Source organism: Choloepus didactylus, chromosome 3 (genome assembly GCF_015220235.1).
Source record: "Choloepus didactylus isolate mChoDid1 chromosome 3, mChoDid1.pri, whole genome shotgun sequence".
NCBI lineage: Eukaryota > Metazoa > Chordata > Mammalia > Pilosa > Megalonychidae > Choloepus > Choloepus didactylus.
Genome location: NC_051309.1, coordinates 167,642,077 through 167,662,296, shown reverse-complemented (window position 1 = coordinate 167,662,296; position 20,220 = coordinate 167,642,077). Strand labels below are relative to the sequence as shown.

Below are 20,220 nucleotides of genomic sequence, written 5' to 3'. Positions count from 1 at the left end.
CACATGATACTTAAAATGCATACAAGTGCTGTCATTATATTGTCTCTAGGATTACGAGTAATTTGGAGAACTAGCTATCCTGTGTTCCCATTGAAGAATCACAAGACTACAGATAAGGTTAACTATAGCATGACCTCACCAAATTATCCTTTCACGTATTACAAAGATCTGGGAAGTGAAAAATTCTATAGTTTCTTATCTCCTAGATATTATGCAGTTTTCAATCTTTGGAGACATACTGGAATTGTTTATTATAAAAAGATGTTTTCACTTTTCTCACCAGTTATATGTGTATGACACAAATGGAATGAATTATCTTCCAAAATAATAGCATCACATGTATTGACTCAATTTAAAAAAAAAAAATACCCCAAATTACAGCCAAATTAACAGCCCTTTTTCCTTCTGATTTCAGGTCATACCACTATCCAAGGAGAGACCTATAATTTCTCAGAATATTAGACATTTAGTTATACCAGAAAACTTGAAGCCTACAAAACTAATGAGCTTGAAAAAGTCATCTGATCACCATCAACACCACCATAGAGGAAAGTTACATTTCAGTATTGTTGCAGATGACAGGGATGGTCACTTTGACATCGACAGCTCAACAGGCGACTTGTTCCTTTCTAAGGAACTTGATTATGAAACGACATCTCATTATCTTTTCAGAGTGGTTACTAAAGACCATAGCAGAAATCCTCCCCTGAATAGTACAATCTTCCTTAGTATCGATGTGGAGGATCAGAATGACCATTCACCGTCTTTCCAGGATGAGTTCATTGTGATCAGCGTGGAAGAGAATGTTCCTGTGGGTACTCTGGTGTATGTCTTCAATGCCAAAGATGGCGATGGCAGTTTTCTGAACCGTAGAATTCAATACGTCCTTGAATCCCACTACCCAGGAATAAATCCGTTCCTCATCCACCCTTCCTTTGGCACATTAGTCACTGCATTCCCCCTTGACAGAGAGAGAGTTCCCAGCGTCATCCTGACAGTAACTGCATCCGATCAGGCTGTGAATGTGACAGACCGGCGAATGAGATCCCTGGTGGCGAAGGTGGTGATTTTAGATGTGAATGACCACAGCCCCACTTTTATGTCTTTTCCCATCGCCTATGTCAAAGAGGATGCCGAGGTGGGCTCCCTAGTGCATCACATAACTGCTCAAGATCCAGATGAAGGAAGGAACGGAAGAGTAACCTACAGCATCCTCTCAGGAAATGAAAACTTAGCCTTTATGCTGGATGAGTCGTCAGGTACAGTACAGCGCATATGGCTTCTTTATATTAAAGCCTCTGGTCACTTGCTTATATTTATCCCTTTCATTTTTCTCTTTGTTAAAATTGTATTTATCCAGATGCATATTCTTTGGAAAAACTTTGAATTGATCCACTTATCCATGTGATGGGCACAGAGATTTTATTCAGAGAACCCACTTTAATTGACCTATTTGTTAATATTGACTGGGTTTTCTAGCTAGCTCACATTTTGCGGGCTGAATATATAGTAGCAAAGTTCTTTGCCCCCATCATGGATCTTCTCAGGGTAGGATATGGTACCCAAAGTGAATCCAGGCAGGTAGATGACAAATCAAGAGCATTATTCAAAGCCTTTAGTATGGAAACTTATCTTTAAGATCATACAAACATAGATTCGTATATATCTGGAAATAGTATATTTTTAAATGGTTGGTGTGATTTGGACATTGAGACCCTTGCTTCTCACATCAATCATGACAGATTGCTATTTTCTGCAGAAGGATTTATTCACTCTCAAGTAATCTGTAGGAGTGTCATTCACTGTCACTTTGTCCTACATCACCATGTTTCCAGATAACATCTACTAACACTTTTGATGTAGTTGGATTTTCTGTACGAAGTATTATGAATTTGGAAAAGGACCTCCTTGCACCTCTTTTTAAAGGAATACTGAAAAATAAGTAGATTACTATCTCATCCTATAAAAATAAGTTGTTTCTGCACCAGCCGTAGAAAAACTCTCAGATGTAAACCATCTGACCCAACTGTTAGAGCACTATTTGGAATGGAGCTGAGCGTGTAGGATTTGGAAGTAATGCTCATAGTCTGACTATATTCTGTTGGAAATTCTCATCAAAATATTTATTAAATCCTGTACATATGGTTCCACTCTGAGGCTTGTGTGGACACAATCTAAATGCCCAAACTGACAGAGATACAGTCCAGACATAGGCTGCTGATTACTGTTAGAACTGGTCTCTCTGAGGACCTGTTTTACAAGATGGCTAAGGAAGGTCTATTTTAGTTTGTTAAACAGAACAGATAAAATTAGAATTATGTCCTTGTACTGTAGTTATGACTCTTGAACAATTGCAGTAACTGTTTCAGTTGAGATACTTTTCAAAGATATGAAAGGATAATTGTTGAATGCATTCATATGAGATGGATTCATTTTTCTCTCACAAGGCTCATATCTTATTAAAAAGATGTAGTGAGTTTTCCAATGGCTTTTGGCTATAAAGTATAAAGTGATGAGTAATTATTGAAAAACTATTTTGTAAAATCTGAATCAGTAAACCTCTTCTTTAATTATTTAAATATAAGTTCTTATAGGATGAACATGTTTTAGAGAGGCAAGCAGCAATCCTTAAAGAAAAATATGCATATAACAGTTATATGTGGGCAAGTTTTTTTCAAATTTTTCTCATATTGGTTTTTACTAAATGGCAGTAGGCTGGAGACATGTTTTGTCCATGAAGTTTATTGTTGTCTGAGTCATAATGTCTTCACTCTTTATTGTTAATTAAAAAGACAGTTAACTGAGAGTAAGTATAAACAGACCATAACTCTCTGACAAAAATCAAATATCTTTAAAGAGTGTAGTCATACTCACATTTTTGTAACTTGATCACTTTTAAATGTGAAGTGTCATTTGACAGGAATATGTTTATTGTTAATAAATATCCTAAATATCTTTTAAATGAAGGTTAGATGGGTGGATAGATAATTTTGATGCTATTCTCTTGGTAGATAATGGTATATGGTAAATTATTTATTATTTCTCCTTCACCCTTATAGTTTAAATCAGGGTGACTTTTCTAACTAATAAATATTATCTTTTAAAATTCTAGATGATATATAAATATAATTTGGCTTAATAAGTTTCATTCTTTAACAGTTTTTCTTTAGAATTCTTCTGAATTTTTATCAAGTTAGTTAAGCGAGACGTAGGTAGAGTAAGCATGACTTCTCTAGAATATTTATTACATGTTATTTTTCTTCTCTTTCAAAACAGGTTTTCTTACTACAACTTGTCCTTTGGATTATGAAGTCAAACCACAGCACATTCTGACCCTTCTTGCATGGGATGATGGCACACCAGCACTGTCTTCATCCCAGACTTTGACAATCACTGTTCTTGACGTAAACGATGAGGCACCAGTGTTTAAGCAACACCTGTATAAAGCTTCAGTTAAAGAAAACCAAAATCCAAGAGAGTTTGTCACAAAGGTTGAAGCTATGGATAGAGATTCAGGTAATTAAGGCTAAAAAAAAAAAAAACACACTCAAATTTATAATCAACGTAATTTAAACTAAATGAAAAGTCATTGGTTATCTCCAACTTCTAATACCTCTTTAATTTGCATACATGTAAAAACACATGCACGTGTACAGATGATGCGTACTTTTAAATATAGCATTTATTATACTGATATTTATTATTATTTATAGCAGAGTGTTATATACCTAGTTAATATACAATTTATTGATTTGCTCATGTTAATAAGCAGAGGTATAGACAAGGTATCACTTTTTTTTCCAGAGTCTAATAGTTATACTCTGAATTCAGGAAGATAATTGGTTCTTTATTTCCTTTTCATGTAGGATAGTGAAGGAGCCTAGGATGCTCATGTCAGACTGCCTGGGTTTGAATCCTAGCACTATCACTCACTAGCTGTGAAACCTTGAACAAGTTACTTATCTTCTCTGTGCCTCTGTTTGCTCATCTGCAAAATGGGGATAACAGTGCTTACCTTATAGTTCTGTTGTGAGATTGAAGTGAGTTATTACATTTAAAAGGCTTAGACCACTGTCTGACACGATTAAGTCCTTAAATGTTAACTTCCACTTTTACTATTATTATTAGTGTGTCTGGACACAAATGGCTATGAAGTGAACAGTTACTGTGGCTATGAATTTATAAAATTCTTTGACTTGCTTTTCAATATGCCTATGGCTCTTTTCACATTTAATATTCATTAATTTTTAATAATATGTTTTAATTTGAAACAAAATAATTATTAAAATTATAGCACAATATCGGCCATTATCAGCATGTGCTGAATTTTTGCATCTAAATTAATATGAACAGTTTTACTAAACCACTCTTTTTAAAATTCACATTTGAACATAGCAAGTGGCATTACATGTCAGAATTATGATATTTGTTTTATTCTTGCAAGAATTATAATGATGTTCCATGGAAACTATAGTGTTAACAATAGCATTTTTCTCTGGAATTATTAATTAAAGGAGGAAAAGATGCATTTACTTGAGTTTTTATAGTAAATTATATACCATTTGGATGCTTTTGCCCTGTTAGAAATCATCATCTTTTAATGAAATGCTTTTTTACATGAATTTGCATGCGGTGCTCTGAAGGTGTTCTTTTCAAGGGCTAACCTAATTTTCTCTCTTTTGACCAGAGTGGGGCAGTATGACCAAAGAGGATTTCTTACTGTTTTCAAAGACACAAGTGTAGCATGCTAAAAATTGTTTGTCTCAACCTGTGCTTAAAGACTTTATTTAGCACATTTCTGGCAATATCGTTTTTAGGGTGATAGAAACATTGGAGAATATACGTATGCTTTATGTTTCACCCCAATACCAGTTCAGTACAATTCTCTGAGAGTGTTCTCTGTTGCCAACCGAGCAACACAGGGCTCTGGGGAACCCAAAAAACACTTCCTAAAGTATACAAGCATACTGTGTAACTATTGCCAATATGTGTTTAGCAATCATTGAGGTCTATAAAATCTTCCTTCCTCTTGGCCTTACTTTATATTATTTTTTTTTTTTTGTGGTAGACTCTAACAAAAGTATTTCCTTTGCTTTGATGTCTGAGGAGAGAGAAAAGAATATCTCTCAATTTTTCGCATATATCAACTAAAGATGATTATCATAAATACGCTTTCCGAGTTTTACTGTCAGGTTGTTTAGTGCTGGCGTTATTTTCTTTCAGAACGAATAGTCTGTAATTGTTACTTATAAAATTGAATTAAAAGTATGTCAGCTGAGAATTTAGATACCCAAATTATTGTTTATCTGGCTTTGAATTTATGGATGTTTGAAAAATACACTAATCTCTTCATGAGTCTGATGTATCCTCATGTTTTGGAGACAATTCTGATTTACCGGAAACCTCAGCGTTTGTAATGAGGCCAGATCTCTTAAGCAGGTGATTATGTGAATGCATGTTAATTTGTGTGTATGAATATGCTTTTGAACATATTTTCCTCAATCTTTTGTTTCCCCTGCTTGTTGGGTTAAAGCAACTAAATAGGATTATGCATGAGAATTAAATGACGTAGTCTAGATTTTAACATAACTGGCATCACGTTGGAATTTATGAATGGTTTACTTTATAGAATATATATTTTTAAAAATACTGTGGCATTACTTAATACTTGAAAGCTTAACGTATGTTTTCTAGCTTTATACAATGTAGTTTTGTGTTTTTTTTTTTTAATGTAAGCCTATAGTGTTGGTTGGCATTCAAAACCCATGGGGATGTGGACACTGAATGTTTATGGTGTATGACTCACCACAGTTCTAACAGAAATTTCTTTTCATGTTAAAAAAGAAAAACAACTACCAGGTCTTAACTAAGGTATTAAAACTGCTACAGGATTTAGTGCCACCAAAAAGAATTCCATTATTAGTGAGAAAGGATCTGGCCCACAGTCCCTTTTAGGCCCCTGAGAAAAGGATGTCATTCCAGGGAAGGTGATTCTCTTCTGGCTGATAAATTTGCTGTGGTTTTAGTGATTAAAAAATATTTATCAGCACATTGCCATACAAAAACGTTGAATTACATAGTGATATCTTGCTCCTCACTCCATAAACTTGTTTTCTCAAACTGGGTTTTTCTTGAAAAACCTCTACATTTGGTGTCTTGGAAAGTGTCTCGTACTTGATGTACAACTATAACCAACAGCCTGCACTTGCAAGCAAGGGAGAAGCTCTGCCATAACAGTATTTCCTCGAATCTAAGACACCATTAATTATAAGATGCATCTGACTTAAGAAATGTTAAAATGTGAGGAGGAAAAAATGTGTCTTAGAATGAATGAATAAATTATGGTAAGTAGGTGCTCCTTAGTCTTTGGGCTGTAACTGTTAGGCAGGGAGGGGGCTATCAGCTTTATCCTCATAGTATACTGTGGGGTATCCTCAGAGGGTACAACTAAGAAGACCAAAGAATAAGGAGTAAGGATACTTAAAATGTCTGAACGTATTGCTTTTCTGGATAATAATTTCTCACTATAGTATACTATTTATTGGCTCTTCTGTGTGTGTGTGTGTGTGTATGTGTGTGTGTGTGTGTTAAAATCAGCTACTTTATGGCGTAGTATACCTCTGTATTATCTCTTTCTTATGTAAGGTATACATCAACTGTTCCTCCATGCTTTATTAGTGGTTACTCATTGACACACTCCCCCCTTCTTTCACAAGCAGCATCTGACCCACAGCTTTAAATTCAGCTCCAATTCAGGAACACATAAAGAGAGCCTTAGAATTCAGGTTCAAGCCAGTCTTACAGACTTGTGCCCTGGTTCTAGCAACTTTGATTCTACCGAAGCCCTAATGGAGTAATTTGAAGGTGGGCCAGACCACTGAGGACTCCAAAGCTTGAATGTCCCTCTCTGGGCCTCAGTATGTTGCTAACTGAAGCTACCATCTACTCAGCCTGTATTATTTTTACTAATCTCTTCATATGTTCTGCTTGCCTTTTGTAGATTATCTGGTTGGCACTCTCCATTTAAATTCTCTTTACATAAATTCATATTATAAATGCATTTACAGAAAGGTCAAAAGATAAATGAACAAAAAAGAATAATGGCTACTTATAACCTCATTCACCCAGACGTAAATTCGGATTGCACTTAATGCCACATTGTGTTATAATTATGTAATTGTTTCCTTGTCTGTCTCCTCTCTAGGCTGTGAACTTCTCATGGATGCAGGACATATTTTATTCACTCTTTTATCGCAGGTCCACAGGATAGTGCAAAAAATGACTTAGGGGTCCAGTAAATATTTTTGACTGTATGTTTTGAGAAACTGGAAAATCTATCACCTTAATTTGTCTTCACTCCTCAGAATTCATTCACTTATTTACTCCTTCATTCAACTAATCAGGCACGATTTCATTTTTACTTTAGAAATGTCTCAGTGTGTGGGCACTGTACAAGTGAGGAACTATATGAAAAATAATCTTCTTAAAATGTAAATCTGAAAACAGCACTACCCTATTAAGAATTCTTTATAAACTCTTCGTAGTTTGTGGGTTAAAGATCTATATCTTTTTGCTTAACAACCAGGCATTTTACAAAGTGACTTCAGCTTTCCTCTGTAACCTCTGCTTCTATCACTCTCCCACCCTTGACTCTGGGTCAGGGATTTGAAAACTTTTTTCTGTGAAGAGCAGATAGTAACTGTTTTAGCCTTTGTGGGCCTTATGGTCTCTCTTGCTCATTCTGACATTGTAACAAGAAAGCAATCATAGGTAATACATAAAGAAAAGGGCATGGCTGTGTTTCAAAAAGTTTATTTCCAAAAACAGGTGGTAGGCCAGATTTACCCAGTGGCCATAGTTTGTGGATCCCTGGTCTAACACGTGTGTCTATTTAAGATGTCTAAGTTGCTTGCTACTTTCTGCTCATCAGATCCAACTCTCATGATGTCATGAAAGTGGATCTATGTGATGTTCTATTGGATACTAGATGGTCAACATCTCTGATTGTGGCAGACAGGGGAAGAGTTTACATAAAGAAGTACTGCTGTTCCTGCTGGGTGAAAGCAAATCACTTCTGATAGACCTTACAAACTGGTGCAGAGTGTTGGTTCTCAAAAGGTGTTCTCTGGGATCAATAGCACCATCATCCATCGCAACTATTATAGAGCTTTTCAAGGATGCTGGTGTCTTCTAACCAGTGTCCTTCCCAGTCTTTGTGAACGGATGCTCCTCTGAACTCTTGGAAAATGTAGTGGGGGGAGGACAGTGGGCATGTTGTACATGGTAAATCCATTCTAACATTGCCATTTTCTTCCATTTTTTTTTTTTTTTTGGATTCTTTACTATTATGCAAGAAAAGATCTGGCATCTCAACCTTAATGACCATAGGCTGCCAAGGTGTTCAACCAAAGAAACTGTCACGAAACATGACTCTATGCACCAACATGTTAAATTCAAAATCTCTGGTGGGCACACCTTGTCAATAAGTCCAGCCTTAACTTATGTTATATTTTATCTTCATGGGTTGCACATCCTTAGAATTGACTTCCACACATATTCTCCAGGTTTCTCTTGCCATTCTTCTGAAGCTATAAGCTACCTCTGACTCAGATTTGCATGTGGCTGCCTGCAATATGCTGAAATCTGATCCAGTTAAGGGTATTCAGGTGAATAGGCAACTCCTTACAAGTACCTGCTGTATCTGCCACTCAATTTGGGTCTGATTTTCAGGGACATGAATTTTAGGGCTTCCATAGAAGCTTTCTGGTTTTCTGTTACCTGAGCTATGTGTTTTAAAGCCTTAGCTTGTAATTTTCTTTCCACAAGTTCCCAGTACATTCAGAAACAACGATTCCATACCATATTCTGTATTACTATCATATGGTCAAAATCAGCACCATTTGGGCTTCTAAAGATCTTATTCCTTTAATAGTCACTTTATCATAGTCAAACACATATTAATTTAGTTGATCATTCTATCACTGCAAGTAATGAATTACTAGTATTCTACATTCAGTGGGCAAGGAGCTCAGAACTGCATTCAAGGCCAAAGACAAAACCAAATCAATCCCAGAATCCCTGTTACCTAGGTCCACTCTTGACGCCAAGTACTGTATCAATCAGGATGAAGTCAGGGAAACTAGATATTACAACACAGGTGATGGAAGGCTGCACAAGTGAAAAGGGAATATATTGAGGGAACCCCAAAATCAACTGTCAGAAGCAGCTATCACCCCTGCTACTGAAAACCAGGAAGAGGTTGGCATTATCAGAACCCAGAAAGAAATGAGGAAAGAGGCCTCATAGAGCCTGGTTCTGGGAGTGCCCAGAGGCTGAAAGTCACAACCAGTTGCTGCTGCCAGGAGAAATGCCCTTGCTGATAGGGACAGTAAGCAAACAGGAAGAAGGATGTCCCATCTCCTCTCCTGACTTTCAGTATCACTCTAGTGTCCTTTCTTGGCAAGCCCCAGCAAGAACCAGCTGGGAATACACAACTGTGGTTTGCAGATACCCAGCTCCAGCATCACAAGGCAGAGTACGGAAGAATGGATTTATATCTGAGGCACGATCATTTAATAACTAACTAGTACACCATGTAATGAAGTTGGGGAAGAACAGGAGGAGGGAACAACTGAACAAACCATAGAGGAGAAGGGAAGCCAGTGGGCCAAGGATATAGGGAGGGAGAGAATATAATGGAAATAGTTGGAGAAGTAGGCAGACTCCAGATCACATGGGATATCAGATGCCATGGTAAGGTGTTTGGATTTTATTTTGAATGCATTCAAACACTCCTCTCTCTTTACTTAGTGACTCCTATTTATATTTATGGTCTCAGCTTATACAAAAATCTTTCATTACTCCCTAAGTATGTTCCTCAGAGCAGCTAATACTTACCCAGTCATATCTTATCATGTGGAACTGTAATTACTTACCTACCTGCATCTAGTGCTTTATCTGCATCCATTGAAGGGTAGAGAATTTGTTTTCTTGTTAGCAGTTATATTCTTAACACCCGGCATGGTACCTTGGCACCTAATATCGCTTTCTATATATATGTTCATTGAATCAGTCAATTAATGGACAAACTATCTGCCTGTGATAAATGTTACCTGATCCATTTCATTAGTGCTTTCATATATTCCTTCAGTCTATAATTCTTTGGTTTAATTGTCTCCTCCACTAGAGGGAGAGCTTTGAGAACCAAGATAATTATCCATTATTCAACGGTATACTTTCAGTTTCTGACACTCATTAAATGTATGCCGCATAAATGCACACATAGAGGAATGAATGATTAAACAACCAAACAAATAAGTAGAGTTCAATGCAGATACCTGGGTGTCATCTGCAAGTGGGTGGAAGCTAAAGTCATTGAATTGGGAGAGAGATAGAATGGATATACAGAGTGAGATGACAATGACGTGATAATAGCATCTAGTTGTTAATGTACAAGACAGCCACATTCCACGCCAGAAAGTAGGACAACAATGTGACATGGAGGAAACCAAAAAAAGAGATTTTTTGCTTTTCCTTTTTTTTAACTCCTTCCTCCCTCCCTCCTTTCCTTCCTTCCCTGTTTCCTTTCAATAACAGTCAGCAATATCGGATGCTACTACAGCAAAGACAAGTCAAGTAAGAACTAAAAATGGCCAGTAGATTTCATAAAAAGGTCATTGGTCACTGTAGAAAGAGTAGCTGGGAATGAAAGAAAGTTGAAGTTAGCTGCAGAAAATGGATACTATTTTTAATGAAGCTTGGCTGTAAGGAGAAGACAAAAGACTTGATTTTTATAGCTACAGAAGAAAATAATTCAAGAAAAAATTTAATGAGGGAGACAAGAACTGACAGGAAATGTCCAAGAGAGTATTTGAAGACTGACTTCTGCCACTGAGGCAGAACAGACACAGAAGGATGAGGGAGTTCTCACCCAACGCCATCCTTTTCTCTGAGAAATAGAAAGTGAAGTAATCTGTGAGAGTGAGTCAGGAGGTTGTTGGGTAAGAGACATGAGTGGGAAGAGGTGACCAAGGAGACTTGGAAAGATGGCCCGTTGGCCGTGACATTCCAGAGGTACCAGTCTAGGCTGCCATGAAATCTTTTCCAGCCCCAGTCAACTGCTGGATATGCACATAGAGCAGAGAGATGGTTAGGATGATCCTAGCCTGAGGCACTCCAGTCCACTTTTGGAAAAATGCCACAGGACTGGAGGGGATTTTCAAGGTTGCTAAAGTGATAGCTCATGAGGCTGGGCTGGATAGGGAAAGAAATGAATTGAGGACGGGTATCCCGGAGTGGGAGAAAATTCAGAGGACATGGGACTGCGGGTCTTGAGGTCTAAGAATATGCACACTCACACAGGTGCACACACACACTTCCTCCACTAGCCATGCTTCATGAGGATGTGACTAAATATCTTCAGGCCCAGATTTTCAATTTGCTTAGTAAACTGATGGCTTTAGACTAAATAATCTCTCTTGTTTTTTTCTAGTTTTTCAGTTTGGAAACTGTGTGGGTTTTTTTTTTTTTTTTTTTTAGGATTGATTATAAGGATGTGAGGATGAAATGGCAAGACATTAAATGAATTCTAAATGAGCCATAGTAATGTAGTTTAAATTTATCTCCTATTGGTGTGAATATTATGATGTTTAGGGATGGGGAAGTGTATAATTAAAGGTCTTATTTATTTTTAATAAACTAGAGGAATAGAAGTTGAGTGGATTATTATCTTAGGGATAAAATCTCTACAGAAAGGTAGAAATAATCAGACTCTAAAGTCAGAGAAATTTTGGGTAAAATAGTAAAGGACATTAGAGGATAACAAGAACAGCTGGATGAAGGAAAACTATAAATATTTGAATTTATGTTTAAACATTTGAAGACATTTTCTAGGTTTGATTAGAGTTGAGATTGAAAATGTATAATATATCTATAATTTGACATAAAATACATAATATAGTACAGCATAATACAATGTTATGTATGACATTACAATCATATAATAAATGAGTGAATTTATTTCAAAAAGAAAAAGTTCTAAAACTAAAAGGTGCTGCTCTTCATGTAAGCTTCATGAAGGCAGAGGCCAGTATTTGTTTTACTCACTACTGTACCTTTGGCACATAACACGATGCACGGCATCTGATGTTGGCCACCAGATATTTGAGGAACAAGGAAAATAGAAGGAAGATGGTACATTTTTATAATGTAGGCAGAAATAGGCAGAAGTAATAAACTTTAACAACCTGGAATTTTTAGAAATACTGTCTTAGCTATAGAAAAGATTATGTGTTCATTATATGATCAAAAGTATCATTAATTTAATAATAAGCCTAATGCCTGCTGATAGAATGAAAATTTTTAGTGAACACTGACTGTACCATATTAGATGTATCAATCCTCTTGTATTACATCTTTTCCCCAAAATGATTAAAGTGCACTGTAGGTTATCTCAAATATCCTTTCTCTTCCCAGTGAAGTAGTAAGAGGAAATGTGTAGTTATTCTTATATATGACTAGAATTATATTCCACTCCTTGTAGCACTCAGTTGTAGATTCTATCCACCAAACCATGGAGGGATGAAAATTTCCTTATATGTATGACTGGCAAGATATGAATTCATAACTGAAGATTTTTTTGTGAGGGCCAAAAGAATGATACTTCATCTTTTATTAAAGTGTATCATACCCTACTTGTATATAGCTAGACTTATCAGTTAAGAAAAGAACATAGGAAACTGATTGAAAGGAACTTGTGCAAAATGCAAATAAAATATAATGGTATGGGCTAAACTCATTAAAATTAGTGGTATGAATGATCTTCATAAGGGATGATGGAAATGACATGATACTTTCCAGGGGAGAAATGAAACCACAAATTTATAGGAAGAATTATTTTCAAAATGGGTGATAAAGCGGGACCACATTTCTCACTCCAGATAGGTGACTGAATACTAAGGTAGAAAAAACAAAGCGATATAAAAATACACACACAAGCAACTCCATGTGCCAGCCACCTGTGATTGAGAATAAACAGAGTACTATGATTGAGCACAAGCTTTTAAATAGATGGTCAGTCTACAGAAACTGTCATTTGCCTGCCAGGTTACAATTATGTCATTAAATCACAATTGGGTTGTTAGAAAGAGTAATTAGGAATAAGTAGTAGAATTGCACACTCATAAGAATTTTTTTTATGGGAGGGAAAAATATCTTAACATTCACTGTGGGAAAGTCTCATAAGAATTTTGAAAATCATGCATTTCAGCCCAGTAAAGCTTTATTTAGCAAGACATCCAAAATAGGTCTTAGATTTTGTTTTTGCCTTAATTTAAAGGTGATTTAGGCATCTTTCTTTTAAATCATTTATGACCTAACAGGTCCATAGAAAAGGCAATAGGAAAACAGATGAATGTACTCCAAAGGAATAATTGCTAAGTTTTTCTTTATATTTTTCTTAAGGAATCAATTCCAAACTTCAGTTTGAAATCATGCCAGGTGCTTCCTTCGAGTTGTTTGAGATAAATCCTGACACTGGAGAGGTAGTGACAGTTGCCACCCTTGACAGAGAAGTTCAGGAAGTCTTCACCCTTAGAGGTAAGGAATCCCTTTACTATGCTAAAAAATAGACAGCAGAGGTTCAGTGGTGAATTTTACATCTTGAGAGTGTCTTGAATTAAAATATTGTTGACCTAGCACTGCCTGATTACTTTAAGTCTGATTATGTCAGTTATGAATGAATGGCCACAGTCCATTCCGTCTTTGTGTTCCCTGTCAGTACTTGTACGAGATGGGGGAATCCCTTCATTGTCAAGCACCACGACAGTTCTCTGCACTGTGGAAGATGAAAATGATCACGCACCGGAGTTTATCAGCCCTCGTCATGACATTGAAGTTCCAGAAAACCAAGAGCTGGAGGTTGTCTACACTGTTTTGGCCTCTGATGTGGATGCTGGCAATAATGGAGCTGTCCAATATCACATAATTGGCAAGTATTTTCCTTTTCAAATCCTCCCATCCAACTAGGATGAAGAGTTGATGCACACTATGTGGTGATTATGCTGTAATTGGTATGTGTTGCAGAATCTTTAAAACACAAACTGGTAGGTCCTGATTGGTGCCATCTCTGACTCCTTTCCACAGCCACCCCGAACCACCTCCCCCCCATTCTTTAAAAATCTGCCCTCAACAACTGTGATTTCTATCTATACTGCAGTAGTGGATGTACGAATGGAACAGAGAACATTTTTTTTTGTTCATATGAGCATTTATTTTAATTATTTTAAGCAATCAAGACTTTTTTCAGGCCTTATTAAAAGGTCCTAGAAGACATGGATTGTCAGAGCTGGCAACCAGTGTAACATTTCAGACTTTTAATCATACCCCCACAGATCAAGGTCTATAGAAACTTCTGCCCCTTCAAATAATTTTGTGATATTGCTCTCTTTGGAACAGAAGCTTAAGGATTTCTGACAGAGTAACTGTGGCATTGGTACAGTCAGCTTGAGAGAACCATATCTTATTCACCAAAAACCAAAGTGATTAGCAATCTGATTTTTAATATATGTTAGAGCACACATAGAATGATCCTAGAGTTGAGGAGAGAGTATTGGACTTTAGACACTGCTTCTGATGAAGAGAAGCTGCTTTTAGGTCTTCTGAAAATAGTTTTGAAACTAACTTCTGGAAGCATTCAGTCTCTATGTGCTTAAAACTGAAAAATTGTGTAAACAAGCCATATGTTCTATGTATAACCCATTTTACTCCAAAATGAAAACAGCTTTATTGCATTTAATGATCATAAAAAATGATATATACTTGTTGTAGAATATATATACAATTTATGAAAAACAAAAGTAATAATCACCAAAAAATCTTACGTCTTGCAAAGATAAGTGATTTAATATTTGGAAAACACTTCCATGAATCTTGGTGAATGCAGACATAAATTTTACATAGATTGGATAATTTATATATGCTATATTATTACCTCTTTTTAAAAAACTAATATACTGCATACACCTTTCATGTTAGTAAATACAAACATATATTCACATCTCTAATGATGTCTATTTCTCATTATATAATATTTATTTCACCCTTCCCCTTTTATAGTCATTTAGATATTGAACAATGTTACAATTATGAAAATGCTGTAGTGAACAACACCTACACAATCATTTTCTTATGGTGAGTGTAAGTAGAATTATATTGTCAAAGGGCATATATATTTTAAATTTTATGTGTATTATCATACTACCATCCAGAAGAATGATAGCCCCTCAAACGTAAATAAGCCCAATTCTTACCTCTTTCTCACCTGTTGCAGCCGAAGAGATACTTTACATCCTCTGGAAGCTCCACCTATTTTCTAGAACTTCTTAAACCAGGGCAGGGTTTCATTTTGTTTTGTTTTAATTTTCAATCTCTTGTGCACTGATACATTTGTAAAATAGAATAAATAGGAATTACTAGGAGGAAAAAAGGCATATATAATTCAAGTTGTTATTATTATTAGATTCTGGGGTTGTAAAATTATTCTATCAAATTGCTCTAAAATGTTGTAAATTCTTACTCTTAATTTCTGTATTTATCTCCTGGAATCAGTTACAAACAATTCCCAGACTGGCACCATTCTGCGGCCCACACTTTGAACAGCCCTGCCCTAGATCTCTTTTGCTGCATGCAAGGGCCTTCCGTTTGATCATTCACTTATATTTTCCCTACTATCAACAGTGTCCATTGTACTGCCTTTTCCCCATCAGTATTTAAGTATATGCCAGTCTTTTCACTGTCTCCTTTTCTTAACAATCAAAATAGTTGTCTACGATCTGTTTTCTGTGTCTTTAACTCTCTTTCATTTCCTAGCCTACTGCAATCTGTGTACCATTGTATTCACTACACTGAAACGGCCCTTGTAAAAGACACTAAGGATCACACTTTTGCTTAACTCAATGGATCCTTTTCTGTTCTTAATTATAATGCTCTGTGCCTTTGTGCGCCACTCCCTCCTGGAAACTTTGTCCCACTTGGCCTTCAGAAAGCCACTTTCTCCCAGTTCTTCGGCTGACTCTCTAGGCAACCCTATCCAGTGTGTTTGCTCTGCATCCCATCCTCTGAGTACTTGGAGTTCCCCTGGTTTTTTGCATTTATCCATTTTCTTTTCTCATAGGGTCTCTCTGTCTATTTCATCCAGTCACTGTCCTCAGCTACCGTTGGTACCCTGTTGTCTCCCTGTCTCTATCTGCTTTCCAGATCTAAGTCCTGTTGATAGATTAAAAAGTAAAAGTTATGACTGTCTTACAAATATAAAGTGAACAAGTGCCAAAGATTTTATTTATATCATTAATTAAGGAATGCACAAATAAGATGCTAAAATCAGTTAAAGGAGAATTCTAAGAAACACACATATATATGAAGGGATAAAGAATGCAAACAGGTCTGTCTAGGACAGTAATCAATAGCGTTCCACCAAACACAATTAACTTGCAAGACAAGAAAGATTTGCATTATCATTAGTTTTCAGCAACTTTCAGAATTGTAAAACAGCTGAAAGATATTTAAGGTGGAAGTCAACCCAGATGGGAAAGTTAGACATGACATCCACTAATAGTTTTTAAATCAAGGACACTTATTAATCTTTTTCCTCATTTCAAATTGTTTCACAATTTTCCAGAAAGTCTTAGGACCCAATCTTTTAATCTAATATCAGTGTGTCGAAAACTGAACCTCATTTCATTCCCTTCTCACCCTCTCCATCATTGCTCAATTTCTTCTAGAATCTCTGCAAGAGGTCTTCAACTATTTTTGCTTGGCCTCTCCTTACAAAAATCTTGAAAAACAGTGTACCTTCCACATATTTTTAATTTGTCAACTAACATCTTTAACATAAGTTTAGTTACAGAGATGTGTTTTCTAGCATACTGTAAATATTGACATATTAAAATAAAACTGATCTGTTACCTTTTTGAAGTATCCAGTACAAAGTACTTTTTAATGTTTTTGTCAGAGAAGTTATAGTTTATAGAAAAATCATGCAGAAAGAACAAACTTCCCATATACCACCCTCACACACACAGTTTCCCTATTATTAATATTTTTGCATTAGTTTGGAACCTTTGTTAAGATTGATGAAACAATATATTATAATTATGCTATTCACTATATAGCCCATAGTTTAGTTAGGGTTTATTGTTTCTGTTATACAGTCCTTTTTTTTAAGTTTCATTCCAATAACATATGTGCAACCTAAAAGTTTCCACTTGTAACTACATCCAAATGTGTAACTGAGTGGTGTGAAGCATAGTCACAATGTTGTACTACCATCACCACCATCCATGACTAAAACAGGTCATCACCCCAAACAGAAAGTCTCTACTAATTAAGCATTAACTCCCCATTCCTACCCCTATCCAGGACCCTGGTAAATTCTATTCTTGTGTCTGACTCTGTGAATTTGCTTGTGCTAATTATTCCATATCATGAGAACATACAATATTTGTCCTTTTGAGTCTGGCTTATCTCACTCAACATCTTGTCTTCAAGGTTCATCCATGTCACATGTATCATAACTTCATTCCTTTTTATAGCTGAATATTAGTCTATTGGATGTATATACCACTTATTTCTTATCCATTCTTTTATGATGGACACTTGGATTTGTTTCCATCTTTTGGCAGTTGTGAATAATGCCTTCTTAACATTGGTGTGCAAATATCTGTTCAAGTCCCTGCTTTCAGTTCTTTTGGGTATCTGCCTAGAAGTAGAATTGTCAGGTCATATTGTAATTCTATACATAACTTTCCAAAGAAGTGCCAAACTGTTTTCTATGGTGGCTGCACCGTTTTACATTCTCACCAACAATGAAAGAGTGTTCCTAGTCTCCACATCCTCTCAACACTTACTTTCCAGTTTTTGAATAGTAGCTATTCTAGTTGGTGTTAGATGCTATCTCATTGTGGTTTTGATTTGCCTCTCCCTAGTGGCTAATGATGTTGAGCATCTTTGCATTTGCTTTTTGGACATTTGTATCTCTTCTTTGGAGAAATGTTTATTCAAGTATTTTGCTTATTTTTTAAGTGGGCTGTTTATCTTTTTGTTGTTGAGATGCAGGATTTCTTTAAATTTCCTGGATATTAAACTCTTATTGGCTAGGTGGTTTCCAAATATTTCTCCATTTTGTTGGTTGTCTTTTTACTTTAATTATGAAGTCCTTCCTTTGATGCATAAAAGTTTTTAGTTTTGACCAAGTCCCATTTATCTGTTTTTTCTATTATTGCTCTTGTTTTTGGTGTAAAGTCTAATAAACAATTGCCTAACAGAAGGTCCTGAAGATACTTCCCTATGTTTGGAAACATGCATGCCGCCTGTGTTTTCTTCTAGCAGTTATATAATTTTAGTTCTTCTATTTAGGTCTTTGATCCATTTTGAGCCAATTTTTTTTATATGGCATGAGGTAAGGATCCACCTTCATTCTTTGCATATGGATTCCCAGTTTACCCAGCACCATTTGTTGAAGAAACTATTCTTTCCCCACTGAGTGGACTTCACACCCTGTCAAAAATCAGTTGATCATAGATGTGAGGATTGATTTCTGAGCTCTCAGTCAGATTCTGTTGGTCGATATGTCAGTCCTTGTGCTAGTACCATGCTGTTTTGATTACTGTAGCTTTGTAATAAATTTTAAAATAATGAAGTGTGAAACCTCCAGCTTCATTCTTCCTTTTCAAGACGGCTTTGTCTTTTTGGATCCCCTACCCTTCATATAAAGTTAATGATTGGCATTTCCATTTCTGTGAAGAAGGGTGTTATAATTTTAATTGAGATTGCATTGAATCTGTATATCTCTTTGGCTTGATTTGACATCTCAATGATATTTAATCTTCCCATTGATGAACACAGAATGTCCTTCCATTTATTTAGGTATTCTTTGATTTCCTTAGCAATACTTTGTAGTTTTCCATATATAAGATCTTTACAACTTTGGTTAAATTTATTGCTAGATATTTTGTTCTTTTATTGCTATTGTGAATGGAATGCTTTCCTCTTCAGATTATTCATTATTAGTATATGGAAAAATTACTGATTTTTTTCATGTTGATCTTGTATCCTGTCATTTTGCCAAATTCATTTATTAGCTCTAGAAGCTTTGTTGTGGATTTTCTTCTTTTTTAATGTAAGCATTTGGAGCTATAAATTTCCATCTTAGCACTGCCTTTGCCATATCCCGTAAGTTTTGGTATGTTGTGTTTTTGTTTTCATTTGCCTCAAGATATTTCCTATTTTCCCTTGTGATTTCTTCTTTAACCCAATGCTTGTTTGAGTGCATTAATTTCCACATATTTGTGAATTTTCTAGTTCTCCTTCTGTTACTGATTTTTAGCTTCATTTCATTGTGGTCGAGAAGATACATGGTATGATTTCAGTATTTTTAATTTATTGAGACTTGTTTTGTGACCTAACATGTGTTCTATCCTGGAAAATGACCCATCTGCACTAGAGAAGAGGGTGTTTTCTGCTGCTGTTGGGTGAAGTGTTCTCATTTGTCTGTTAGGTCTACTTGGTTTACAGTATCGCTAAAGTCTTCTATTTCCTTATTGATCTTCTATCTACATGTTCTACCCATTATTGATAGTGGTTGAAGGAAGCCTCCCACTATTAATAAAGAACTGTCAATTCCTCCCTTCAAATCTGTCAGTATTTGCTTTGTTTATTTTCAGGCTCTGCTATTAGGTTCATATATATGTATAATTGCTATGTCTTTTTTTTTAATTGACCCCTTTATCAGTATATGTTGACCTTCTTTGTCCCTGAATCAAATTACTTTTAGAAATATATATGAACAGTATTTTTTACTGTTATGAATTTTACACTATTTTGTACTTCTTGAATTCATATTTCTCTTACAGAATTTTATGATAATGTTATCAACTTTTTTGCTTATTGATTTTTATTATACTTTTATGCAATTACAATATGTATTTAATTGAAATTTTCAAATGAAAAAAATTTCAGTGAACGTAAGAGTCTAAGTTAAAAATTATTTTGGATTGAGTTACTATTACGATTATTATGAGATTAAAACAGCAAAACATTGTATCCCAAATTTTAACAAATAATTATTAAACATAAAAAGTAAAATTGTTTTGGAAATGTATGTCATAATGAGACTGATGGGTTCTTGTTTTCCAAATAATTTCATAAATCTGGGGATACATATTA

At 35.5% G+C, this 20,220-nt stretch overlaps 1 protein-coding gene across 1 annotated transcript in view; it reads left to right on the top strand.

Annotated features, from left to right (window-relative positions):
* Positions 1–20,220, top strand: part of DCHS2 (dachsous cadherin-related 2) — a 275,014-nt gene that overhangs the window by 208,440 nt on the left and 46,354 nt on the right. Inside the window, 4 exon segments of the mRNA XM_037830862.1 lie at positions 416–1,259; positions 3,277–3,516; positions 13,462–13,596; positions 13,778–13,987. Of these exon segments, the coding sequence (XP_037686790.1) occupies positions 416–1,259; positions 3,277–3,516; positions 13,462–13,596; positions 13,778–13,987 (1,429 nt within the window).